This window comes from Eumetopias jubatus, unplaced genomic scaffold, assembly GCF_037043125.1.
Source record: "Eumetopias jubatus isolate StellerSeaLion01/CBP00866 unplaced genomic scaffold, mEumJub1_p1.0 scaffold_6, whole genome shotgun sequence".
Lineage (NCBI taxonomy): Eukaryota > Metazoa > Chordata > Mammalia > Carnivora > Otariidae > Eumetopias > Eumetopias jubatus.
This window is the reverse complement of record NW_028274812.1, coordinates 87,026,726-87,051,702: the sequence shown is the minus strand read 5'-3', so window position 1 is coordinate 87,051,702 and position 24,977 is coordinate 87,026,726. Positions and strand designations below refer to the sequence as shown.

General features: G+C 36.8%; 1 protein-coding gene across 2 annotated transcripts in view; it reads left to right on the top strand.

The window, feature by feature from the left end:
• ADGRB3 (adhesion G protein-coupled receptor B3) overlaps positions 1 to 24,977 on the top strand; it is a 723,536-nt gene that overhangs the window by 334,988 nt on the left and 363,571 nt on the right. For both annotated transcript variants that reach the window (XM_028097735.2, XM_088024325.1), the window contains exon 9: positions 17,675 to 17,869. In XM_028097735.2, coding sequence (XP_027953536.1) covers positions 17,675 to 17,869 — 195 coding nt within the window. The remainder of the gene's footprint in view (positions 1 to 17,674; positions 17,870 to 24,977) is intronic.

Genomic DNA, 24,977 nt, shown 5'->3' with positions numbered 1-24,977 from the left:
TGCCAAATGTTGTATTTTACTGAGGTTTGAAATAAAGAACTTAGAGTGCAGCTAGTCAGTTTAGTTGTGATTTTTCTCCAGCACAGTTAAGCTGCTTAGATGCAGGTGCAGAGAAGGCATTTGGTGGGGCTAAAATGTAAAAGTATCAGCAAGCAGCACCTGGGAACTTGTTAGAAATGTAGAATCTGAAACCCTGAAAATCTCCCTCTGTGACTCATATGTACATTAAAGTTTAAGAATCACAGTGGGGGACACCTGGGTGGCTCAGTTGGGTTAAGCGTCTGCCTTTGGTTCAGGTCATGATCCCAGGGTCCTGGGATCGAGTCCCACATCGGGCTCCCTGCTCAGCGGGGAGCCCGTTTCTCCCTCTGCCTGCCGCTCCCCCTGCTTGTGCTCTTTCTGTCTCTCTCTCTCTGACAAATAAATAAATAAAATCTTTAAAAAAAAAAAAGAAGCACAGTGGTACTGGTGATGGGTATTAAAGAGGGCATGTACTGCATGGAGCACTGGGTGCTATATGCAAACAATGAGTCATGGAACACTACATCAAAAGTTAATGATATAATGTATGGTGATTAACATAACATAATAATAAAACAAAAAAAAACATTAAAAAAAAAGAAGAAGCACATTGGTAGATTTGATCTAAGGCTGAAGTTTTGGCAGAGGAATGCAAAGAAGTAAAGTGGTAAACAATGTAAAAAAAATTAAAATGTAAAGAAGATAAAGTTTTGATTGATGAATGTGAAGAAATTAAATGATTGCTAGCCAGTTCCATACCACAAGACACACTTGTGTTAGCTGATACCTAGTTTTCCTCTTCTGGGAACATGGGAGGATTGTGTTACTTCACTCCTTGAAGTTAGATATACGCATGTGACTCTAGAACTGGCCAACTGGTTGTGTAAGGAAGTGGTCTTTGTCATGTCAGGCCTGAGAATACTGTTACCAGTGCAAAATCTTTCAACCTCCATCACCCCAAACCCCTGAAAGACTATGATGAACAGAACCTTCCTGATGACCTGAGTTGCGTATGTAGTGTGAATGAGAAATGAATTTTTGTTGTTTTTAGGCACTGATATTTTACAGTTGTTTATTATCACAGCATAACCTATCCCACTCTGACTGATAAAATATCACAAGAACTAGGGAATTTAAGTAATGGAAATATAATTGAAAAAAAAACATAGAAAAATATTGGGTTACTTAATGCTCCATTTCCCACTGAGGTGGTTCCTGAAAATTTGGGTCCCACTCTTTGACTGCTATACTGCTTTGAATTCATAGAACATGCTCTAATTCTCCTAGGTCAGAATATTAAGAGCTTCTAGACTGATTTGGTGTTAAGAAATCTAATCTACCTATGTCCCTTGCTCAGGAATTTTACTTTTGACTAATTCCAGCCACTCTGAAATTTAAGCTAATTCATGTGTGTGTGTGTGTGTGTGTGTGTGTGTGTGTGTGTGTTTCCTGTTAGGTAAATTGACTATATTCTCATTCTTACTTTGGAAATTTACAGGTTTTACAGGAAGATATGCATAGTGTATACCTAACTCACTTTTCTTCATCAGTTTTCTTCATGACTCAGTTTATTCTTGTAACAATAAATTGGAATCCTCAAATTTATGGCATCCTATCTCTCACTTCAGGAATTCCTGGGGCAAGAAGCTGGGATACCAAATATCCCTTGGTCAAGGGTTATTTATACTGGGTTTTGTGCAACACATACATAATTTATGCAGGAGGATTCTGGACTAAATCTCTCCACATCAAATTGTCTCCAGACAAGAATCGTCTTTCAAATTTGAACTCCGAACCCTAGGACAACTCTAAGATGAACACAAGCTTTTTGTATCAGATGTAGGGAAAATTAAGAACCATTAGTATAGTGAAACAAAGGGTATGCTTTCTTTTCCATACAGGATGATCTCTTTTTGCTGGAGATACCAGATAGATCTGTAAATAATTTAATACCATCATCTAATGAATGACTTTGGTCTTAGAAAAATGAGAGTTATGAACTGAAGCAAAGATGTATATTTAGATTATTGTTTTATGAAGTTTCTTGTATAATTATCTTTTAATTGAAGCCACTTAGAGCTGTGAGAACCTTTAATTTACCTTACAGATGGACTGTAGGAGTTGATGCTGAAAATAATATATAAATATATGATGTTTAAAGTGTGTCATATGCACTAAATGACTACGATAAACTTTTTTTTAGGATTCACACAATAGAGACAACTGTGGCTGGCAGTAGGAGGCATAAAGTGAAAAGAATGAGGTTATTTCAGAAACACACATACTCTTTAAACCATGACCCCCACCATATCTGTCTATATAAAGAACAAGGAGGCTTAATCCAGAACTATAAAAAGCAACTATTTTTAGACTTCAATTTTTTTTTCCTTTCACTGTCAATAATTGTCAACAGTATTAAATGTGAATGACACAGAAACTTTTAAGACTTGCCCTTTGGAGCAAAGATGCTCACAGAGTGCTGCAGTGTGAGCAGACTGAATTACTGATAATTATAATTTTTAAAGGACATACTAAAATTATAAACCTGAAGTACTTCAGTGACTAAATTAAAAAAATTAGAAAATACAGCCCCAGGGAAATAGAATCCTTGTTATAGCCATGGGGAATTTTTCCCTCCACTTGAATAAACTACTTACAAAGTCTCTTATAGGGGCACCTGGGTGGCTCAGTCAGTTAAGCATCTGCCTTCAGCTCAGGTCATGATCTCAGGGTCCTGGGATCAAGCCCCAAGTTGGGCTCCCTGCTCAGTGGGAAGCCTGCTTCTCCCTCTCCCCACTGCTCGTGCTCTCTCTCTCCCTCAAATAAATAAAATCTTTTTAAAAAGTCTTTTCTAGGTATTGGTAAATGGCTTTAGGAACATTTACACATTACATGCCAAAATAATGACTATTACTCAAATAACTGGCAGTACCTCAACAGCCTAGCAAGTTGCTTTGAGTCTCTTCCTTCTCATATTCTTTTTTTGTATGAAAAAAGATTTAGTGTCTTCTTGAAACAAACATGATTGAGAATGATTTTTAAATAGTTAAGCATTTTGACAGTTTCTAGCAAAGTTAAGCATGTAGTGGTTAAGAGCAGGAACTCTGAAATCCACTACTTGAGTTTAAATCTTGGTACAATTCAAGAGTTAAACAATCCTGGGGAATGCAGTACACCATGCTAAGTCGATACTCTTTATCTATAAAATGTGAATAATTATGGCACCTCCAACAGTTGTTTTAAAACTCAAATGAGGTAGGGCACCTGGGTGGCTCAGTTGGTTAAGTGACTGCCTTTGGCTCAGGTCATGATCCTGGAGTCCCGGGATTGGGTCCCGCATCGGGCTTCCTGCTCAGCAGGGAGTCTGCTTCTCCCTCTGAACCTCCCCCCTCTCATGTTCTCTCTCTCTAGCTCATTCTCTATCTCAAATAAATAAATAAAATCTTAAAAAAAATAAAACTCAAATGAGGTAACTCATGTAAAACATTTTGTCCCATGCTTGCCACGTAATATGCTCTCAGTAAGTACTTTATCATTTTTGTAATTGTCGTTATTCTGTTTTAAAAAGTAGCAGTTATATAAATATAACTGTAGATGTTTAAAATTTCTGAAATCATCTGCCTATTTATATTAATTGGATATCTTTTAAAAGGCAATTGTGTCAGGGAATGTAAAAATGCCCCATTATTATGTATTTCCTTGTTTTGAATCATCATGGACTGCTATGTTTTTACCTTGTCAACTAGCGAGGTCGATAGTTACAGAAGGGAAAATCCTTCTGTAGTTTCAGTTTAATTTAGCAAGCCCTTTGAGCAGATACCTTTGTGTGCAGACAATGAGCTAGATATTACAGGGGACACATAGATGATTAAGAAACTGCAAGCCCTTTAAGAGTTTATGGTCTAGTACAATAGATAAGATAAGAGCACAAACACTATAATAATGTAAGATAGAGCAAGATTACTTCTATGAGGTTTGAAAGCAGAGATCATGTCATGATTGGAGTTATGTGAAAAGAATTCAGGAAAGAGAAAGGAAAGATAACAATTTAACAAATGGATTTGGAGGGAACATTTAAAGTTTCAGAAGAGCCTAAATCAGGGAGCAAAGGCAGGATCCATGGACTTTCTTTGGGAAATGGAGAGTAGTTCAGTCTGGTTGGTGTTAGGAACATGCAGCAATAGTTGAACAGTGGGGCAGACCAAGCTAACACTTCCCAGATCATACTCACTTTTTGTGTAAACTACAACAAGAATATATTTTCAAATACTGCATTGCAGCTGGGCTCCAAAGAAAGATAGGGAGATCTTTAGATACCAGAAATTTAGAGGAAAAAAAAAGGCTAACTCGAGCTGTAGGGGAGAGTTGATGATTCAGCCCTATGAGAGTTTCAGATTATATGTGAGTCCTAGGTGCTGGATGCTAAGATTATAAAGCCCTCTTGGAGATACTGACAAGACCCCCTCCCAACAAGCAGTGATGATATACCTAGCCCCCAGCGGTGAGTTGGTACTATTTTGACTGCTCTGGCCTTATGGACTAGAAAAACTGTAAGTCTAGGATGTGTCTAAGAAATATGTAGTTTATACCAGGTTTTGGAAGTAAGAGGAAACAGATAACTTTTCAAAAACTGAAACTCCTAGTCTGAGCCATAAACAGAAGGAATTAATATGAAAAGTAGCATGAGATGATCCAGCATCATTGACTTGCCTCAGGGCCCCACCCTAAGAGAAACACACTCTAAACTAGTTTGTCGCAACTCTTTCACAAACCGGCAGCTTGGCCTCCCAAACAATAAATGCATCTCACTGAATATGAGTTGACAATAATGACAAATATCATTAGGGAGAATCAGCAGATCAGGATCATTAGCAATGCAAGAAATAAAAATAATAGAAAATATGAAAGAAATGATAACATTTGTTTAAACTAATTTAAGAGATTAAAAAAGAACAGAAAGAACAGTTAAAAATGGAAGAATATGAAAAAGATTAAATGGAACCTCTATAAATGGAAAATGTCATTAAAATTAATGAAGAGACCAAAGAGCCAATTAGATACAATTGAAGAAAAAATTAGTAATCTGGAATTTAAGCCTAGAAAAAGATCACTCAGAAGCCAGAACAGATCAAGAAATGAAAAATAAAAAAGAGAACTTAGAAGATAAAGAATAGAATGAGAAAGTTTAGTGTGTCTCTAATAGAAATATATTCCAAAAAGAGACCACAACGAATTGTGGGAGAGGCAGCATTCTCTGCCAAATTTTTTTATAAAGTTGAAGACTGATAAGATACTGAGATTGAAAAATTACCAACTGAATAAAAGCAAATCCAAATAAATGTAATCTGCATTATACTAAAGACAAAAAGAAAAGAATTTGAAGCTACAGCAACAACAACATAAAAGAAGGGGGGGTGGTAATTTACAAAAGATTAGCTATTTAAATAACAGCCTTTGCACTTGCAACAAATAGGGCACTAAACTATTATGAAAATGCTACGGGGGAGATAAAAGCATGCTTATCTAAAAGATCAATTGAAAGTGAGTATAACTCTAAAAAAAAAAAAAGTAAGACTAAGATTGAAAAAGTTAGCATTCACAGAACCCTACCAAAATAATCACTTATAGATTAGGAAAAAGGAAAGTACACTCTCAAAGAAGATAATTTAAGAAGCCGTGGTTAAGAAGCAATTGTGAATAGACTGGTTAAAAATTATTCCTAGTTTAGCTGTGAATTGTGTACGACTGTTGAATCACAGACCTGTATCTCTGAAACAAATAATACATTATATGTTTTAAAAAAAAAAAAGAAGATAGCAGGAAGGGAAAAATGAAGAGGGGAAATCAGAGGGGGAGACGAACCATGAGAGACTATGGACTCTGAGAAACAAACTGAGGGATCTAGAGGGGAGGGGGTGGGGGGATGGGTTAGCGTGGCGATGGGTATTAAGGAGGGCACGTTCTGCGTGGAGCACCGGATGTTATACACAAACAATGAATCATGGAACACTACATCAAAAACTAATGATGTAATGTATGGTGATTAACATAACAATAAAATTTAAAAATGTAAAATGAAAAAAGTATTACTAGTTTAAAAAAATCAATAATAACAATAATAATAGTAAACATTAATTTGAGGAATTCAAAAGCAAAGTGGATTAAATTCCTAAGTAGCAATAAAGATGGAAGAGTAAGACTGAAATAATCACTAACTGAATAGAAATAATGGGCGAATAGGGTTGGGGTGGATACAATGAGATAAAGGGAGATGAAATACTAGAAATGTAGGTTAGGGTTGTATTTGGATGGATTTGTAAATCAAACAATGGAGAGTATATCTGACTTAATATAAAAATGGATGGATTTTTCTGGGCAGTTACTTTTGTTTGTTTTTTGAGCAGACAAATGACATGTTCAGAGTTGAAAAAGTAGGATAGTTTAGCATGGGACACTCAGTGATACCTGTTGGGAGACTACTGTAACGACTATGATGAGGTACTGAAAACCTGGACCAGCATGCATCTCTTGCCTGTAGGTAAAAAGCACAGATGTGAGAAACAGTACATAGCTAGTATTCAGAGGACTTAGAAATTGAAGATGGGAAGATAAGAAGGGCTAACAGTCACCGAGTATCTACTTTTATTCTCATCTTTGTATTAATCCTTCATAACAACCATATAATGACATTTGTTTCTTTTCACAGACAAATCAGATAATCCTAGGGAAATGATAATTTGTCCCGTGACCTATGTAATAAATAGAAGAACCACAATTTAAATCCAGGTTTTGTGACTCCAGCTGTTCTTTAAGCTTAATATACTAGTAAGATTCCCAGGGACAATGCTTAATAGATAATTGTTGAGTTTAATTTGCAACATAAAGAATTGTGGGTTTCAAATTAGATTTCATACTTCTGATTTTGAAAAGAAGCAGAAAGAAGACAATAGTTGAAAGGAAAGGAGCAGTATTTAAATAAGATATACTATGTCAGGCTGTATTTTTGTGAGAGGGAAAGATTGAGTAGGATTGGATGGGATTCGAGATCATAGAGATAACCATAGCGTTCAATAATAAAATCGTAGAGATAAAAACAAAAGAAGGGAGGTGTAGTGCAAGTAAAGGACAGTTTGAAATAGAGAACAGGTAAGGTGAGCAAGCCCAATCTGAACTCTACTTCTTCATCCAGAAAAGAGAAAAAATAGTCCAGGAGTTAAACATGGATTGGTCATTCTTGAAATAGAAAGCAAAAGGGTAGGCTTTAGGTACTGAGAGAAACTTCCACAGTCCACTTGTGTTGTGGAAGGAAGATCAAGAACCTGGAATTGTTTTTCAACTAAATATGTTCTGGATGGCAATCTGTCTCAACAGAACACTCTTTATAAATACTGCCAACAGTCTACATTCATGTGTGCAAATATTACAAGGTATTTGTTCTGGGTGTTTTCCACAGACAGTGCCAGGAAGGATACTAATTAGTGCCAATTGTGAGAGCTGGTAGTGTGATGGGGCACCTGTCTGCAAAGGGCTGGACTGAGAACAACTCATTTCACAGAAGCCTGCTAAGCAGCTGTCAGATGGCAATGAAGTTAATTTACTACCAACTTGGGCCGCATTTGATGCTGAACCAGACATGAAAGACTGCCTTTCCTAGCTCTGATTAGTTAAGCCATCCACTGCCTTCTGTACTATTTTTATTGCAGATAGAATACATGTCTAAATGTTTTATTCCTCAAGATTTAAGTCAGTGTCATGTTTTTTGTTTGAGGGGAAGGACGCGTTAGATCTGTGCAAGTAAAATCCCTCACAGACAGAGGTAGGGGTTGCCAAAATAATAGAGCTGATCTGAAGTAGTTGGATGATGTTTACCTTGGCAACTGTTGCTTGCATTCTATTCCTAATGGAGAACATTCAAATGCTCTGCAGCTCTGAGTATCACAGCTGTGGTTTGCACTGCCAGCACAAAACTGAAGACTGTTTTATGACTTTTTTTTTTTAGGTAGACCCCATTAATTTCATTTCTCTTTGCAGCTTTCCTCACACTGTGTCTACCGTACAGGACACTTTTCAGGCCAGAAGCTGTCCTGTCTCTTTAAGTCAGAAAGTTTATTTATTTCATTCTGTTCGATACCAATGTTTTCAATGTTTTCTATGTTGATAAGCTAGGACAGCTTCCAAGTGTGCCTAACTTAATCCTATGATCTAACATAAACCTAGAAGGACATTGACATATTCGTTCATTCATTTAATTCATTTATTCAATATACTGAGAACTAGGTGCAGGGAATAGAACAGTAAAAAAAAAAAAAGACATCTTTCTTCACAAGGCTTATATTCTAATGAAAGAGGCAGGAAAACATATAAGCCAAGAGACAGATACACAATGGTTGGTAAGGTTGAGCACAGTGAAGAAGGGTAAATTGATTGAGAATGACAAGGATACCATTTTTTGTAGGGAGTCAGGTAAGACCTCTCTGAGGAAATGACAAAAAACAAACGAACAAACAAAAACATGTGGATCTCTGTGGGAAGACTCTTCCAGGCCAAAGGAAAAGCAAGTTCAAGGGCCCTGAGATGGGCATGTACTTAATGTTATATAATGAATGAGGGGAAAAGTGTTGAAAGTCTCCAGGAAATAGATCATGTAGGGCACACAGCCTGTGATGAAGCAAGCTTTCTTGTAGGCGGTAGCTTGTGCTCACTCTCTTAAGCTTGCCTGGGTTCATTTGAAGTTAAAAAAAAGAAAAGAAAAGAAAAAAGATTAAAAAATTTTAACCCTATAGGCATATTTTTTAAATCTTACAGGAGACATGGTAAACTGAGTCTCTGATGGGTTCAATGACATAAATAATAAGTTGAAACATTTAAATAAAAATCTAGGCAGCTCTGGCTCCAAAGCCCTTTCCACTGTATTACATCACAAACGTATAGTTAGGACATCATAACTGAATGCACTGTAACAAACTTTCACTCTACTATATTCTAAGGCTGTGAATAAGGCACAGAACCTGCCCTCAAGATTCAGAAAGACATATAGGCAAACATAATTCAGTGTGATAGCGTGATGTATAAGATAAGAGAGCACAGGGAATGAACCCATTAACTCTGTTTAGATATTTAGGAGAACCAGGAATAAATCTGAGTGGTGTATAAACATGGGCTAACGTAAGGGAGGAGGGTGAAATATCCAGTGCAAAAACATCAAGTTATGGAACACATGACCTGAACAGAAAATTGCAATAGTTATCAGTAGCACAACTGGAGTTCAACTTGGTAGTACATTATCTTCTTGGCAAACCAGCTGCCTTTTACTCTGAGGGTCAGTGTCCTTTCTGATTGGCCAGTGCTATGTCTGTATCATGGTTAAATATATTAATGTCAATCCACAACAAGGTCCATTGAGATTTTAGAGATATGCAAGGGCTAGCTCATTATGCTATCCAGTCCTTGGGGCTTTAGTCAATGGTCAGTGGCTGCCATTGAGGGGAGACGGGGAGAGTAATGAAAGAAGAAAATAGGAAGAAATAAAATGTCTAAATGTGTTATGTTTTTTCGCATATCATAATGGAAATGGTGCACATCTCTGAAGATGTTTATTTTATCAAAATATTTTTAGACAGGGTTTTAGAGGCTAAAGAAAAGTATCATCTGAAGTGTCGAGATAATTTGTAACATTTTTTTTCAAAAAAATTCATAACTTTTGGATTAGTACAGATTGATTGCATACTTTAAGGGATTTGTTGGCACATTTCTTAATGGGAAATTGATAATTACAGTAATTATACATTAACCTTTCTATTTCAATAATTTCTGGTGGGTTAGTTGTTCATTATTTCATACCCTTTTTTAAAATTTAATTTTATCACAAAATTAGCAGTAGGATGATAAAGATTGACCTTTTAGTAAACAAGTAAAAATATAATGGATCATTGCTATCTCTTTACCTTTTCTTACCTTGCTGGTATACCATATTGTAAAATGCTGTTCTTCTCTTGAACTGGGAGATAAGGAAATATGAAAATTGGTGGCAGATTTCTCTGGCCGTCAAACTAATATAAGCTTTGCATCTTAATTGTTCATTGTGCTGCTTAAGATTTCGCTGACAGGTTTTTTTGGTTGTTTTGTTTTATTGTTGTTTGTTTATTTTTTAAATAAAGCTAATGTAATCTAGCTTCCAGCCATGTCATAGTACATTTCTAAAATTTAGAGATATTTTCTTAAGCTAAAATGTTTTCATGAAAACTTTTTCTGTTATATAAAGATGTGTTTGTTTTAAGAGGGAAGGCAAAAATTATTAAGTTCAGCTTATTAAGTAAAACTGGATTTTTTTTGTTTTAATTCCAGTATAGTTAATGTACAGTGTTATGTTAGTTTCAGGTGCACAATATAGTGATTCAACAATTCTGTGCATTGCTGAGTGCTCATCATGATGAGTGTACTCTCAATACCCTTCACCTATTTCAGCCATCCCCTGCCTACCTCCCATCTGATAACCATCAATTTTTTCTCTATAGCTAAGGGTTTGTTTTTCAGTTTGTCTCTTTTCTGATTTTTTTTATTTTGTTCCTTAAATTCCATGTATGAGTAAAATCATATAGTATTTGTCTATTTCTGACTGCCTTATTTCATTTAGCATCATACTCTCTAGATCCATCCATGTTGTTGCTAATGGCAAGTAATATTCCATTGTATAAACATACCACATCTTTATCCATTCATCTATCAATGGACACTTGGGATGCTTCCATAATTTGGCTATTGAAAATAATGTTGCAGTAAACATAAAGATGAATATATCCTTTTAAATTAGTGTTTTTGTATTCTTTGGGTAAATACCCAGTAGTGCAATTACTGAATCATAGGTTATTTCTACTTTATTACTTTTTAAGATTTATTATTATTATTATTTTTGAGAGAGAGAGAGAGAACAAGTGGGAGGGGAACAGGGAGGGAGAAATAAAATCTCAAGCAGACTCCATGCTGAGTGTGGAGCCCAACACAGGGCTCAATCTCAGGACCCTGGGATCAGGACCTGAGCTGAAACCAAGAGTCAGATGCTCAACTAACTCAGCCAGCCACGCACCCAGGGTATTTCTATTTTAAAATTTTTGAGGAAACTCCAGACTGTTTTCCACAGTGGCTGCCCTGTTTGCATTGCCATTGCCACCAACAGTGCATCTGTGCCCCTTTTCTCCACATCCTCGCCAACATTTGTTGTTGCTTGTGTTTTTTATTTCAGCCATTCTGACAGATGTGAAGTGATACCTCATTGTGGTTTTGATTTGCATTTCCCTGATGATGAGTGATGTTGGTATCTTTTCTATTGGCCATCTGTATGTCTTCAATATCTGTTCATGTCTTCACCACATTTTTAATTTGATTATTTGTTTTTTTTGCTGTTGAGTTGTATAAATTCTTTATATATTTTGGGTACTAATCCTTTATCAGATATGTTACTTGCAGATATCTTCTCCCATTCACTAGGTTGTATTTTAGTTTTGTTGATTTGTTTCCTATGCTGTGTAGAAGCTTTTTATTTTGGTATAGTCCCAATAATTTATTTTTGCTTTTGTCTCCCTTGTTTCAAGAGACTTATCTAGAAAAAAGCTGCAACATCTGACGTCAGAGAAATTACTGCCTTTGTCTTTTCTAAGATCTTATGGTTTCAGGTCTCACATTTAGGTCTTTCATCCATTTTGACTTTATTTTTGTGTTTGAAGTAAGAAAATACCCCAGTTTCATTCTTTTGCATGTAGTTGCCCAGTTTTCCGAACACCATTTGTTGAAGAGGCTGTCTTTTCCTCAGTGCATATTCTTGCCTCCTTTGTCGAAGAATAATTGACCATATAATCCTGGGTTTATTTCTGGGCTCTCTGTTCAGTTCCATTGATATGTGTCTGTTTTTGTGTCAGTACCAAACTGTTTTGATTGCTATAGCTTTCTAATATATCTTGAAATCTGGAATTGTGATACCTCTGGTTTTGTTCTTCTTTTTCAAGATTGCTTTGGCTTTCTTATGTGCCTCCATATAAATTTTAGGATTATTCATTCTAGTCTCTGAAAAAATGCTGTTGGTATGTTGATAGGGGTTGCATTAAATCTGTAGATTGCTTTGGATAGTATGGGTATTTTAACAATATTTGTTCTTCCAATCCATGAGCATGGAATATATTTCCATTTGTGTCATCTTTAATTTCTTTCATCAGTGTTTTATGCTTTTCAGAGTACAGGTCTTTCACCTCCTTGGTTCAATTTATTTCTAGATTTTTTTTTTTTATTTTGGGTGCAATTATAAATAGGATTGTTTTCTTAATTTCTCTTTTTACTACTACATTATTAGTGTATAGAAATTCAATGGATTTCCCATGACCTCACTGAATTAATTTATCATTTTTAGTAGCTTTTTGGTGGAGTCTTTAGGGTCTTCTATTTACAATGTCATGCCATCTACAAATAGTGAAAGTTTTACTTCTTTCTTACCAATTTGGATGTCTTTTTTTTTTCTTTTGTGTTGTTTGATTGCTGTGGCTAAGACTTCCAGTATTATGTTAAATAAAAGTAGTGAGAGTGGACATCCTTGTTTTGTTCCTGACCTTAGAGGGAAATCTCTCAATTTTTCACTATTGAATATGATGTTAGCTGTGGGTTTTCAAATATGGCCTTTATTATGTTGAGGTATGTTCCCTTCAACTGTGTTGTTGAGGGTTTTTATTATGACTGAATGTTATACTTTGTCAGATGCTTTTTCTGCATCCATTGAAATGATCATGTGGTTTTTATCCTTTCTCTTTTGATGTGATGTATCCTGTTGATTGATTTGTGAATATTGAATCATGCATGCATCTCTAGAATAAATCCCACTTGATTCTTTTCAGTTTATTGTTGGATTTGGTTAGCTAATGTTTTCTTGAGGATTTTTGTGTGTATATTCATCAGAGATATTGGCCTGTAGTTCTCTTTTTTTGTAGCGTCTTTATTTGGTTTTGGTATCAGATTAATCCTGGCCTCATAGAGTGAATTTGGAAGTTTTCCTTCCTTTACCATTTTTTGGAATAGTTTGAGAAGAATAGGTATTAACCCTTCCTTAAATGCTTGGTAGCATTCACCTGTGAAGTCATCTGGTTCTGGACTTTTGTTCGTTGGGAGGTTTTGTTTTGTTTTGTTTTTTGTTTTTTTTTCCTAATCCAATTTCATTGCTGATAATTGGTCTGTTCAAATTTTCTATTTCTTTCTGATTCAGTTTGGGGAGTTTATATTATTCTATTAATTTATCTATTTCTTCTAGCTTGTCTGTGTTTTGACATATATTTTTATAATATTCTTTTATAATCCTTTGTACTTCTGTAGTGTCATTTTTTATTTTTCCTCTTTCATTTCTGTTTTTGTTCATTTGAGTCCTCTCTTTCCTCCTGCCCTTTTTTTGTGAGTCTGGCTAAAAGTTTATCAGTTTTGTTGATCTTTTCAAGAACCAGCTCCTGGTTTCATCGATCTGTTCTATTGGGTTTGTTGTTGTTGTTGTTGTTTTAGTTTCTATTTCATTTATTTCAGAGCTTATCAGGTTCTGTTTGTTTTTCTTTTTCTAGCTCCCTTAGGTGTAAGATTAGGTTGTGTATTTGAGATTTTTCTTGCTTCTTGAGGTACACCTGTATTGCTCTAAATGTCCCTTTTAGAACAGCTTTTGCTGTATCCCAAAGACTTTGGACCATTTTGTTTTCATTTTCATTTGTCTCCATCTATTTTTTATTTCCTCTTTGGTTTCTTGGTTGACCCCTTCATTGTTGGGTAGCATGTTATTTAACCTCCATGTATTTGTGTTCTTTCCAGATTTTTCTTGTGGTTTATTTCTAGTTTCTAGTTTCATGGTGTTGTGATACATGGTATGACTTCAATTTCAATCTTTTTGAATTTGTTGAGATTTGTTTTGTGGCCTAATATGTGATGTCTTTTGGAGAATGTTTCATGTGTAGTAGGAAAGAATGTATATTCTACTATTTTAGGATGGAATTTTCTGAGTATATGTTAGAAAGTTCAGACCAATGTGTGATTCAAAGCCATTGTTTACTTGTTAGTTTTCTGTTTGGATGATCTGCCCACTGATGTAAGAGGGTGTTAAAGTCCTCTACTTTTATTATGTTACTATCAATTACTTCCTTTATGTGTTTTTAGCTGCTTTATATATTTGGATGCTCCCATGATGAGTGCACAATATTTACAATTTGTTATATCTTCTTGTTGGATTGTTCCCTTTATAATTATACAGTGTTCTTCTTTGTCTCTTGTTACAGTCTTTGTTTTAAAGTCTATTTTGTCTGATATAAGTATTGCTACCTGGCTTTCTTTTCACTGCCATTTCCATGAAAAATGTTTTTCCATTCCTTCATATTCAATCTGCATGTGTGTTTAGGTCTGAAATGAGTCTCTTATCAGCAGCATATAGATGGGTCTTGCTTTTTTATCCATTCCATCACCCTGTGTCTTTTGATTGGAGTGTTTAGTCCATTTGCATTCAAAGTGATTATTGACAGATATGTACTTACTGCCCTTTTCTTACTTGTTTTATATGGTTGTTGTTTTAGTTCTCCTCTGTTCCTTTCCTCTCTTGCTCTCTTCTTTTACACTTTGGTGGCTTTCTTCAGTGATATACTTGGGTTCCTTTCTCTCTTTCTTTTTTGTATATCTATTACTGGTTTTTAATTTGTGGTTACCATAAGGTTTGTATATAACATCTTCTGCATATAACAACCTCTATTAAGTGAACTGAAGTTAAGTTAAATTAAGTGAACTTAAGTGAACCATTCTTTACTTCTCTCCCTTCCACATTTTAGGTAAATGATGTCATCTTTACATCCTTTTATTTTGTGAATCCTTGACTGGTTTTTATAGATATACTTATTTTTACTGCTTTTCTGTTTCCTACTTTTCTTATTCTTGCTTATGGTCTTTCCTTTTCACTCAGAGTCCCCTTTAACATTACTTGTAGGGCGCTTTCATGGTCATGAATTCCTTTAGCTTTTGTTTGTCTGAGAGTATAGCAATAGTATTCTATACTAGCAATACTTATATCAGACAAAATAGACTTTATCTCTTCTTCTATTCTGAATCATACCTATGCTGAATAGTGTATTCTTGGCTGCTGTTTTTTGTTTATTTGTTTGATTTGTTTTTTCTTTCAGCACTGATTATTTCATTCCATTCCCTTCTGGCCAGCAAACATTCTGCTGAAAAGTCAGCTTATAGCCTCATGGTGTTTCCCTTGTATGTAACTTTTCTTTTCTCTTGCTACTGTTAAAATTCTCTCTTGATCACTACTTTTTGCCCTTTTAATTACTGTGTCTTGGTGTGGACTTCCTTAAGTTGATTTTGTTGGGGGCTCTCTGTGCCTCCTGGACCTAGATTTCTGTTTCCTTCCTCAGATATGGGAAGTTTTCAGCTGTTAAAATTCTCTCTTAATCACTACTTTTTGCCCTTTTAATTACTGTGTCTCGGTGTGGACTTCCTTAAGTTGATTTTGTTGGCGGCTCTCTGTGCCTCCTGGACCTAGATTTCTGTTTCCTTCCCCAGATATGGGAAGTTTTCAGCTATTATTTCTTCAAATAAATTTTCTGTTCCCTTTTTCTCTCCCTTTTTTCCTCCTGGAATCCCTATAATGTGAACATTATTATGTTTAATGGTGTTGCTGAAATCCCTAAGTCTATTTTCATTTTTTATCAATTTTTTTCTCTTTCCTCTTCAGCCTGATTGTTTTCCATTACTCTATCCTGCAGGTCACTGATCCATTCTTCTGCTTCCTCTAGTCTACTATTTATTCCACCTTTTTATTTCATTTACTGAGTTCTTCATCACGAATTGGTTCTTTTTTCTGTTTTCTATTTCTTTGTTGCATATCTCACTAAGATTTGCCACTCGTTTCTCAAGTCTCATGAGTATCTTTTTGACCATTACTTTAAATTCTCTATAAGCATATTACTTATCTCCATTTCATTTAAGTCTCTTGCTTTGATTTTTGTCCTGTTGCTTTTTGGGGGACATATTCCTCTATCTCATTTTGTCTAACTCTCTGTGTCTATTTCTGTGTATTTAGAAAGTTAACTACTTCTCCTTTTAAAAGTAGTGGCCTTATGTAGAAGAGGTCCTATAGTGCCCTGCAGTGCAGTGTCTTTTGTTTACTAGAATCTGGAGCTTCAGGTGTATCTCCTATGTGTGTTGTGTGTACCCTGTTGTTGTGGCTGAACCACTTTTGCCTCAGTCCCATCATCTGCAATGGTTCTCTTACCTGTTGTGGGCAGGCTTTGGTCCGGTGTGGATAGTGGGCCAGGCTGGGGCCACCTTGGGCTTAAGTTGATTCAGACCAGGCACTTGCCAGAGATGCAGCAGCACTGAGCTGCAGGAGAATGTGGGTGCGGGGCATGTGGTGCCAGGAAGTTTCATGCTTGTGGGAGGGAACCTGCAGCTGCTGGGGACCAAGGCAGGCTGGGTTGGACAGGGTGCATCTACAGAAGTGTGCAGGTAGAATGCCTTGTGTCAGCGAGGTTTGTGTGGTTCTGCTATGGGAGGGGACCTGGAGTGAAGGCCTGGCTGGAGGAGAATGCATGGCTGTGGTGTGCTGTCAGCAAGTTGGGTAATGAGTATTATGCTGGAGCTGTTTCCTGAAGGTGGGTGTATATTTAGGTGGGACAAGGGAGGGAAATGGAGCCTGTCAGCTCCTTTGTTCCTGGAGAAGTCTTCCAGTTATCCCCAACCCTCCAGCACAAGCTCTGAGATTAGTATACAAATTTTTCTCCCTCCCATGTATCCCAGACATTTTCAGACTGACTGTTACTTCTATGCTGTATCTCCATGGGGCTGTTTGTTGAGTTATCTCTTTAAGGGCAGGAACTCGGTTTCCTCTCACCCTCCTGGCTCTCCTGCTTATTTAAAGTTCCAGGTTTTAAGGCTGCTGATGGTAAGAACTCACAAAATTTGGCTCCTCTGGTTTTCAAAACCAAATATTATGGGGATTCATCTTCCCTGTGTGTGCTCCCCTGGTGTGACAATCTGTTTCTCCCTCCCTTCTTTGACTGTAGCTCCCTCCCCCTCTCCCACCTGCATCTCCACCCTTCCTATCCTCTCTAATGTGGCCTCTTCTCTACATTTAGCTGTGGAGAGTTTGTTCTGCCAGTCTTTGGGTCATTTTTCGTCTATTTACACTGATGTGGATGTTAGCTAGTTGTATTCAAGTGACAAGGTGAGCTTAGGGTCCTCCTACTCCACCATCTTTCCTGGAAGTTAGAAAAATGGATATTTTGAAATGTTTTTAATCTCCGGTCTCTGATCACATCTTCCTGAATCATCTCACTTGTTTATCACCTGCAAAAGTATTTTTTTATTTTTACTTCAATTAAAAACCCAAATTAGTACAAACTTTTCCCAATGTGTTCAGTTGTGTGTTCGGAGTACTAGAAAAGGTAAGTCTGTCATGCCTGCCAAAGTGTATACACTCATTAGTTTTTGCATACTGGACGTTTATCCATTTGGGTGTCAGATACACAAAATTTACAATTTTGTAAATGCTATTTTAGAGTTGACTCTGCAATTTTAAATAAATTTGATGAAAATATGTAGATTAATAGTAATGAAGATTCTGATGTTTGTTCTGTTCTTTTGACCATAACAGATCAAAGAACACCTTGCTAAGGGGCAACGAATGTTGGCAGGTGATGGAATGTCCCAGGTGACCAAGACACTGCTGGATTTAACTCAGAGGAAAAATTTCTATGCAGGTGATCTTCTGATGTCTGTGGAAATTCTCAGAAATGTGACAGACACGTTTAAAAGGGCAAGTTACATCCCTGCATCTGATGGTGTCCAGGTAAGAGAGATAATCCCCTGAACAAAAAGACTAGTGAAGATGCATTGGGGTTTTGGCCCTGAGAAGCCAGTGCTGCAGCCCTTTGGAGGCATTCTGGCTTGGAGGAAGGGAGCACTTATTCCTGCAGGGGACATATTCAGGTTGTGCTTAGTGTGAGCTCTGGAAATGACCTCAATTCCCTTAGTCATTGTACACCTCAGTGTCCCCAACCATAAAATGCACATAACACACCTCAAGGAGATACTGAATGAGAATGTGTATAAAGTGTTTTGAGCCCTCAGATAAAAGGCACAATAGCAAATTCAAGGTTGTATTATGGATATTTTATTCCCACATTTAATATCACCATCTCACCATAAGAGACTCTTAAAAGTACATTAGGCATAATGAAAGCACATTAACTATAACATGCAAAGAAGATATAGTTTAAGTTTTGTTGGGGTTTTGCTATCAGAAGGGGGAAGGCCATATTTAATTTTGTGGAACCATTGCCTGAAAATATTGGGCAAATAGAGAATTGTTCTGGATAGGAAAAAAAGAAATTCAGTAACTCCTCACAGTATGTTTTTCTTGTCATGGAAGACTTCTAGAGCAAAATCATTTATTTCTATACTAAAGTTTAAGTACTCACCCAATTTCAGTATTGCCTTTGCCATTAAAGCACAGCTTGTTGCATGGCAAACAAAGCACGTTTAATGCAACTCCTGCTTGCATTTCAAATTAACACCTTTTTTGCTATAGGCTAAAATGTACTCCTGCCAAGAATGCTGAGTTGATTTCTGCATTTCCAGCATAATGCTCTTCCTGTATCTCCCCATAAAGTTCATTAAAATAAGGTTTTGGCAAAACTCCCAGATCAGGTAGTTTTCTTTCAGCCTACTCTTCATTTGGGAGTTTTATTTGCATTTCACATGGAGAATGCAGAGGGGTTTTGTTTTGTTTTGTTTTGTTTGTTTTGTTTTGCTTTGTTTTGTTTTAATCAGCTATTGAGGGAAGGACGAAAAGAAAACTTTTTGAAATCATGGAATCGTTCATAAATGATATTAATGCCCTGATATGTATAGAGGTACATATGTTACTTAAATTATATGCATATACTGCTGAAAGTAACTGAAATGAGAATTATTGGTGCTGCATTTTATATTATATCACCAGTGTCCAAGAATAGTTTTAATTGTAAAAATATGTGGGATGGAAGATTACTGTCATTTGAGCATTTCAAGAATTCTTTTTTACAAAGAATGAAACGGTTTTCCAGTTTTAAAAACTTGATAAAGTAAGCCAAGCCGATATTTTCCCCATAGTTCTGAGATACTTCTGTCCATTAGAATTTACATTAAAAAATAACATCTTAAGTCCTTGATGCAAAATACAAGTTGTAATTTCAAAAAAACCTTATACGCTTATGTTCACAGTTGAAACATCAGGTAGAATGATGAACTACATAATCTCTAGGACCTCCTTTAACCCTCAAGAGTATAGAGCTTTAACATTTTTAGATGCTGAAACTGAAGAAATTAAGATTAACAGGTTATACTGGGAACATATTTTGATTGAGTTACTCATTAGAGTGCATTGACTCAATGAACAATTAGTTTAACCAAAGGCTTAGTCATGGGAATATTAGCTGGTTTGACTTAAATAGAGCAGTTTGGCTGATTATTTTGTTGTCATTTTGACATAGTCAGAAATTTCCACCCCACTCTTTTATTAATCCTCCACACTACACAAAATTCTCAGCATGTTGGTGTCCCAGTCATCCCTTCACAAGTGAGAGCGATTTTTTTCTATTTCATTGTCTTTACTGGTATCTTTTCAGGCCCTGGAATGCCCTCCTCTTTTGGAATTCCTTCTTCTTCCATCTCTGTCTGTCAAAATCTTTAGCCTGGATCTAGCAAGACTTTCTGAATGCCAGACCAGCAAGCCCCAAACTCCATCTAAAAATGATCTTTCTCTTTTCTGAAATCCCAGACAACTTTACACCTCTCTTATTCTACTTTCCATCACTTTATAGAAACATTTTATATATATTTATCATCTTTACTTGATTATAAACTCTGGTTTGTAACCTTAGTCAACATTGCCTGTACCTTACTTAAACTTCAATCCTCTATTTCCAAGGGCTCTGGTCATTTCTGATTGGCTAGCACATCAGGATTAATATGGGGATAAACTGAACTTATCTTGAATTGCAAATTTTCTTGCATATTGTACTTCCCTTTGTAGAATTAGGGGTCCTTAGGCTGGAATTATAATGTTATCTTGACTTTTCCTTCTTTTACTTTTTTATAGGCTATGCCTACACAGTATCTTTTCTATCCTTTCTTTCCTCTCTTTTCCCACTGCTCTTATCCTAATTTAGCCTTTAATTGCCTCAGCCTACATTATTTCCATGGCCTCTTTCCTTTAATCCTCCCTCAGATCTTTACCTAAATCTCTTTCATCTTGTACATCATAGTCCTATTACTTATCCTAGTACAGCTCTGATTATGTCACTTCTTAGATCAGCAACCTTCACTGGAGCTCCAAGCCCCCTGAATGACAGCCCAAAGTCTTTATGTTGTCTTCTAGTACACTCCACAGTATGTAGGTTACCTACCTTTACAGCCAAATGCATGTTAGTCCTCCTCTTCACAGACTTGTGTCAAATTAATTACTTACTGCTTCTTTTTTTTAATTAATTTATTTATTTTAGAGTGAGGGGAGGGACAGAGGGAGAGAATCTTTCAAGCAGATTCTCTGCTGAGCACAGAGCCCAACATGGGGCTTGATCCCACAACCCATGAGACCATGGCCTGAGTCAAAACCAAGAATTGGACACTTAATCCACTGAACCACACAGGCACCCCACCACTTCCTGCTTCTTGAATACACTGTATGTTCTTAGCTCTTGGTCTTTGCCTCCTCTGTGCTCTTATACTGGCTTGGTCTCTCCCAGTCTTCTAAGGTAATTTCTTGGTACTCTGGGCCTCTGAATTCTAATAGCACTTTTTCTCCTGCATCTCTTTATATCTCGTATTATTATCACTCATTAGTAAATCTTGAAAAAGAAGACATTTTCCTGATCCATCTTTGGATCCCAGCCAACCTCCAGGACACCCTCGTTCTCAAACAAGATTTAACATAGAATCTTAACAACAAAATTAATAATTACATAGGTACCACTAAGATTTTTTCACTTCTTTTTTTTTAAAACTGGGAAGTGAACAAAGAAAGATTAAGCAAAATGGTTTAAAAAGAATGCATCCTTTTCAATGTACTTATGTGCAATGCATTTTAGTTAAAATGCCTACTAACGCTGGATTCACTAAAAGATTGATTTGATGCATTGATGAAAGTGAGCTAGAATAGCTACAACCTATTAAAGTTGGGGAGAAAATAAAATGTAGTTGTGTGTCTTGGAATGATAAAGCATAGTAATAGGTTTTTTTTTTGGAAACTGTAGAAAAGATATTCCAAAAGTCTTTTCCCTTCTGATACATCCTTTTCCAAACCCTGGGGCTTTGTCGTATCTCTAAGTTTCTTTCCTATTAGTTCTCTATGTAGTTTATCCTTCCTGTTTCCAATCTGATGCAAGTTCCTTCCAGATCCAGCTCAAAAATACCTTCTACTCAAAAGTCTTCTCATCAAATCCCAAGAAGAATTCAAATTTTTCCTAATTGCCTGGCCTTTTGAAACCTTGTAAATATCTCTACTTCTAGCATATTTCTTATATAACATTGTAACATCACTCATAATATCCTAATTATTTGTTTCTAGGTATGTTTTCAGCAATAAATTTTAAACTTGTTGAGAGATGATTATGTCTTGAAGCATAGTAGACACTCCAATATTTGTTGAAGTAATTAATAAATGAATATGAATAACATAGTAATTTGGGGGAAATTTACATTGTTCACACACACACACACACACACACACACACACACACACACACACACATAAAATTCTGAACATCCAGTTTAGAGAGAGAAAGGGAAAGAGAGGAAAATGCATCCATTTACCTTTTTTTCACCCCTGGGAAAATTTGTAGTGAGACTCATTCTATCAATAGAAGATTGAATTTGCAACACACACACTGGAACTTTAAGACTTGACAGAATTAAATCAGACACATGCAGGTTGAAATTCCATCTTGTCTAATAACTATCTTGGTGTCTTCAAACACATTACTTAATATTTCTATATCTTATTTCTTCATATCTAAATAAATAAAGAAGACATAGTAGTATGGTCTATTCTCATTATTCATGGTAGTTATATTATGTAAAGTTGCAGCAAACACTAAATAAATGAATACTGAGCCATTTCCTCCTAGGGAAAATACAGGATGAGGTTCCTTTGAGAATCTGTTCATACCATTTTCATGAACCAATTAATACATGACCTTGTTTTATGTGGTTATTGTTAAAAGACATTGTTTTTAAGATATATGGTTAATCATTAATATTGAACTCACGGCCAAGACACTATAATTCATGCCAGAAAAAGTTTTCCTAATACATATGTTTTTTTCTCTAAGGCACATGACGGTCTTTTTGAGTTTAAGAATACTAGATAGTCCTTTAGCACTATGCTGTGGGACATTTTAAACAGTGAAATCACCAATAAAAAGCACACAATAAAGGGAAAAAAACAAACAAAAAACAACCTGAGCATTAAATTGGCCATAAACAAACAAAAAACAACCTGAGCATTAAATTGGCCATGAAAAGGAACTTGTTTACAGTATGTGAACTGAAACAAAAAGTCAGAGCATTGCCATGTTTGGCCTCAGCTGGGTACATGTGCATTGTGTGATTCAGATGTTCTCCACTCTGCACATGTCCATGAATGACCAATGTGCCAATGCACATATGTACTTTGGTATCTCTCTTACAAAGAGGGGAAGGCCAGATGTTCCTCATGGCACCATCTGGGGAAGTATGGGCACTTTTTTTTTTAATCACTTATTACAGAGGAGAAGGGTAGAGAATGTGTCAAGGAAAATAGGAGTCCGAAAAGAAGCATTAGTCCTTAAGGTCAACATTGCAAGGCCATTTTAAAGATAGGGAGCAAGTGGACGTAGAGAATGGCTTACATCAATAACCAGGATTTCTAGCTCAGTGGGAACCAAGTTGTGAACAGGACCACAACTCCCAGCTGGCAATCACTCCAAGTCATAAACAGCTCCTATTTTCAATGCTTAGCAGCCTGGGAGGATTTCCTATGATTTCTCTGTGGCAGAGAGAGCCCTGTACAACAACAGCTCTTTCTAGGTAGTATTTAAACCTCGCCCTTATTATAAAGGTGAAAATAAGAAATTCAGTGCCAAATGATTTCCTTAAATGGATGAGATATTAAGCAATAAATCTTGCTTCCCAAATCAACATGATTAAATCCTACCAAGAACAAACTTTAGAAGATGGCTGCTGGCTGAGGTAAACTCACAATCTGCACAGGAGAGTGCAAAGTATGTGCAACAATCAGGTAGGAAGAGGGCGGGAGGCTAAGAAGTTTTAAGAATATGTGTAGTACTGCCTATAGACTGGTAAACGCCATGTATGTGTAAATAAATTTTTTCAGTTGGGTTTAAAAAAATATAGTAAAACATCTGATAGTTTTGTCCCTTTCAGAATTATTCATTATTTCCTTTGGAGTCAAGAAAATACTGAGATTTGCACTAGCAAAATATACAGGTAGTTTTCTATTGTGTTTCCACTTATTACCGAAGGTTTTCCTTTTATTTATTTATTTTTAAAGATTATTTATTTTAGAGAAAGAGAGAGTATCTGAGCGGGCGTGGCAGAGGGAAAGAGAATCTCAAGCTGACTCCCCACTGAGTACAGAGCCCAACTCGGGGCTCAATCTCATGACCCTGAGATCAGGACCTGGGCTGAAATCAAGAGTGGGATGCTTGGGCTCCTGGGTGGCTCAGTTGGTTAAGCAACTGCCTTCGGCTCAGGTCATGATCCCGGAGTCCCAGGATCGAGTCCCACATTGGGCTCCCTGCTCAGTAAGGGAGCCTGCTTCTCCCTCTGACCCTCCCCCCTCTCATGTACTCTCTCTCTCTCATTCTCTCTCTCTCAAATAAATAAATAAATCTTAAAAAAAAAAAAAGAGTGGGATGCTTAAAAGACTGAACCGCCCAGCGCCACTTGAAGATTTTTCTTTTAAAAAATTATTGGGGAATACATTGGTTTGCTAGAGCTGCCACAACAAATAACCACAGAGTGGGTGGCTTAAGCAGTAGAACTTTATTTTCTCATAGTTCTGGAGATAGAAGTCCAAGATCAAGAGGTCGGCAGGTTTGGTTTCTCCCAAGGCCTCTCTCCTTAGCTTGCCTCTGACTGCCTTCTCACTGTGTCCTCACAGAGCTTTTCTATCTGTGCGTGCATGCTCCCCATACCTCTGTGTGTCCTGATCTCCTCCTCTTACCAGGACTCTCATCAGATTGCCTTAGGCTCCACCCTAACAGCCTCATTATAACTTAATTAACTCTTGAAATGTTCTGTCTCCAAATATAGACACATTCTGAGGTACTTTGTTGAGGGGGCGGTTAGGGCTTCAACATTCAGATCTGGGGTGGACACGATCAGCCCATGATGGGGAATCTTGAAGGACTGTGAGAATTGCCCTTTAGCAAAGAGGCATGGGCCAGGCATCTTACACCAGGACAGGACCTACTACGGCTGCTGCCTGTAATGTTGCCAGGGGTAAATTTGGGATGTGTGCATGCTTCTTGCACCTGCTGGCCCTTTGATGTATCAGCCAGGCCTGCCCAAACTTTGGGAATAGATGGTTATAGCATCCCTTGCTTAAGAAGCAGCTCCTGTCTGAATTTGAGGATGATTTTGCCACATTGAGTTCTGTTTGTATAATTTGGCCTGCTCTGCCAGGCTACCTCTGGTTAATAATCCTTAGCATATTTAATCATATTAGTATAACTAACTTTTTCACCTTTCCCTTTTAAACAAGGACCCTCGAGTAGTGCCCGTCTCATGCCTGAAGGCACTGAACATCCGATGGCTTCTTTTTTTTCACTTAGCCTCCCTCATCCACTGTACCTCAAAGCACACCCTCTCTGCTGCCTCCTGCTGGAGCCCTTGGTCCTGAACTTAGCCTGAAG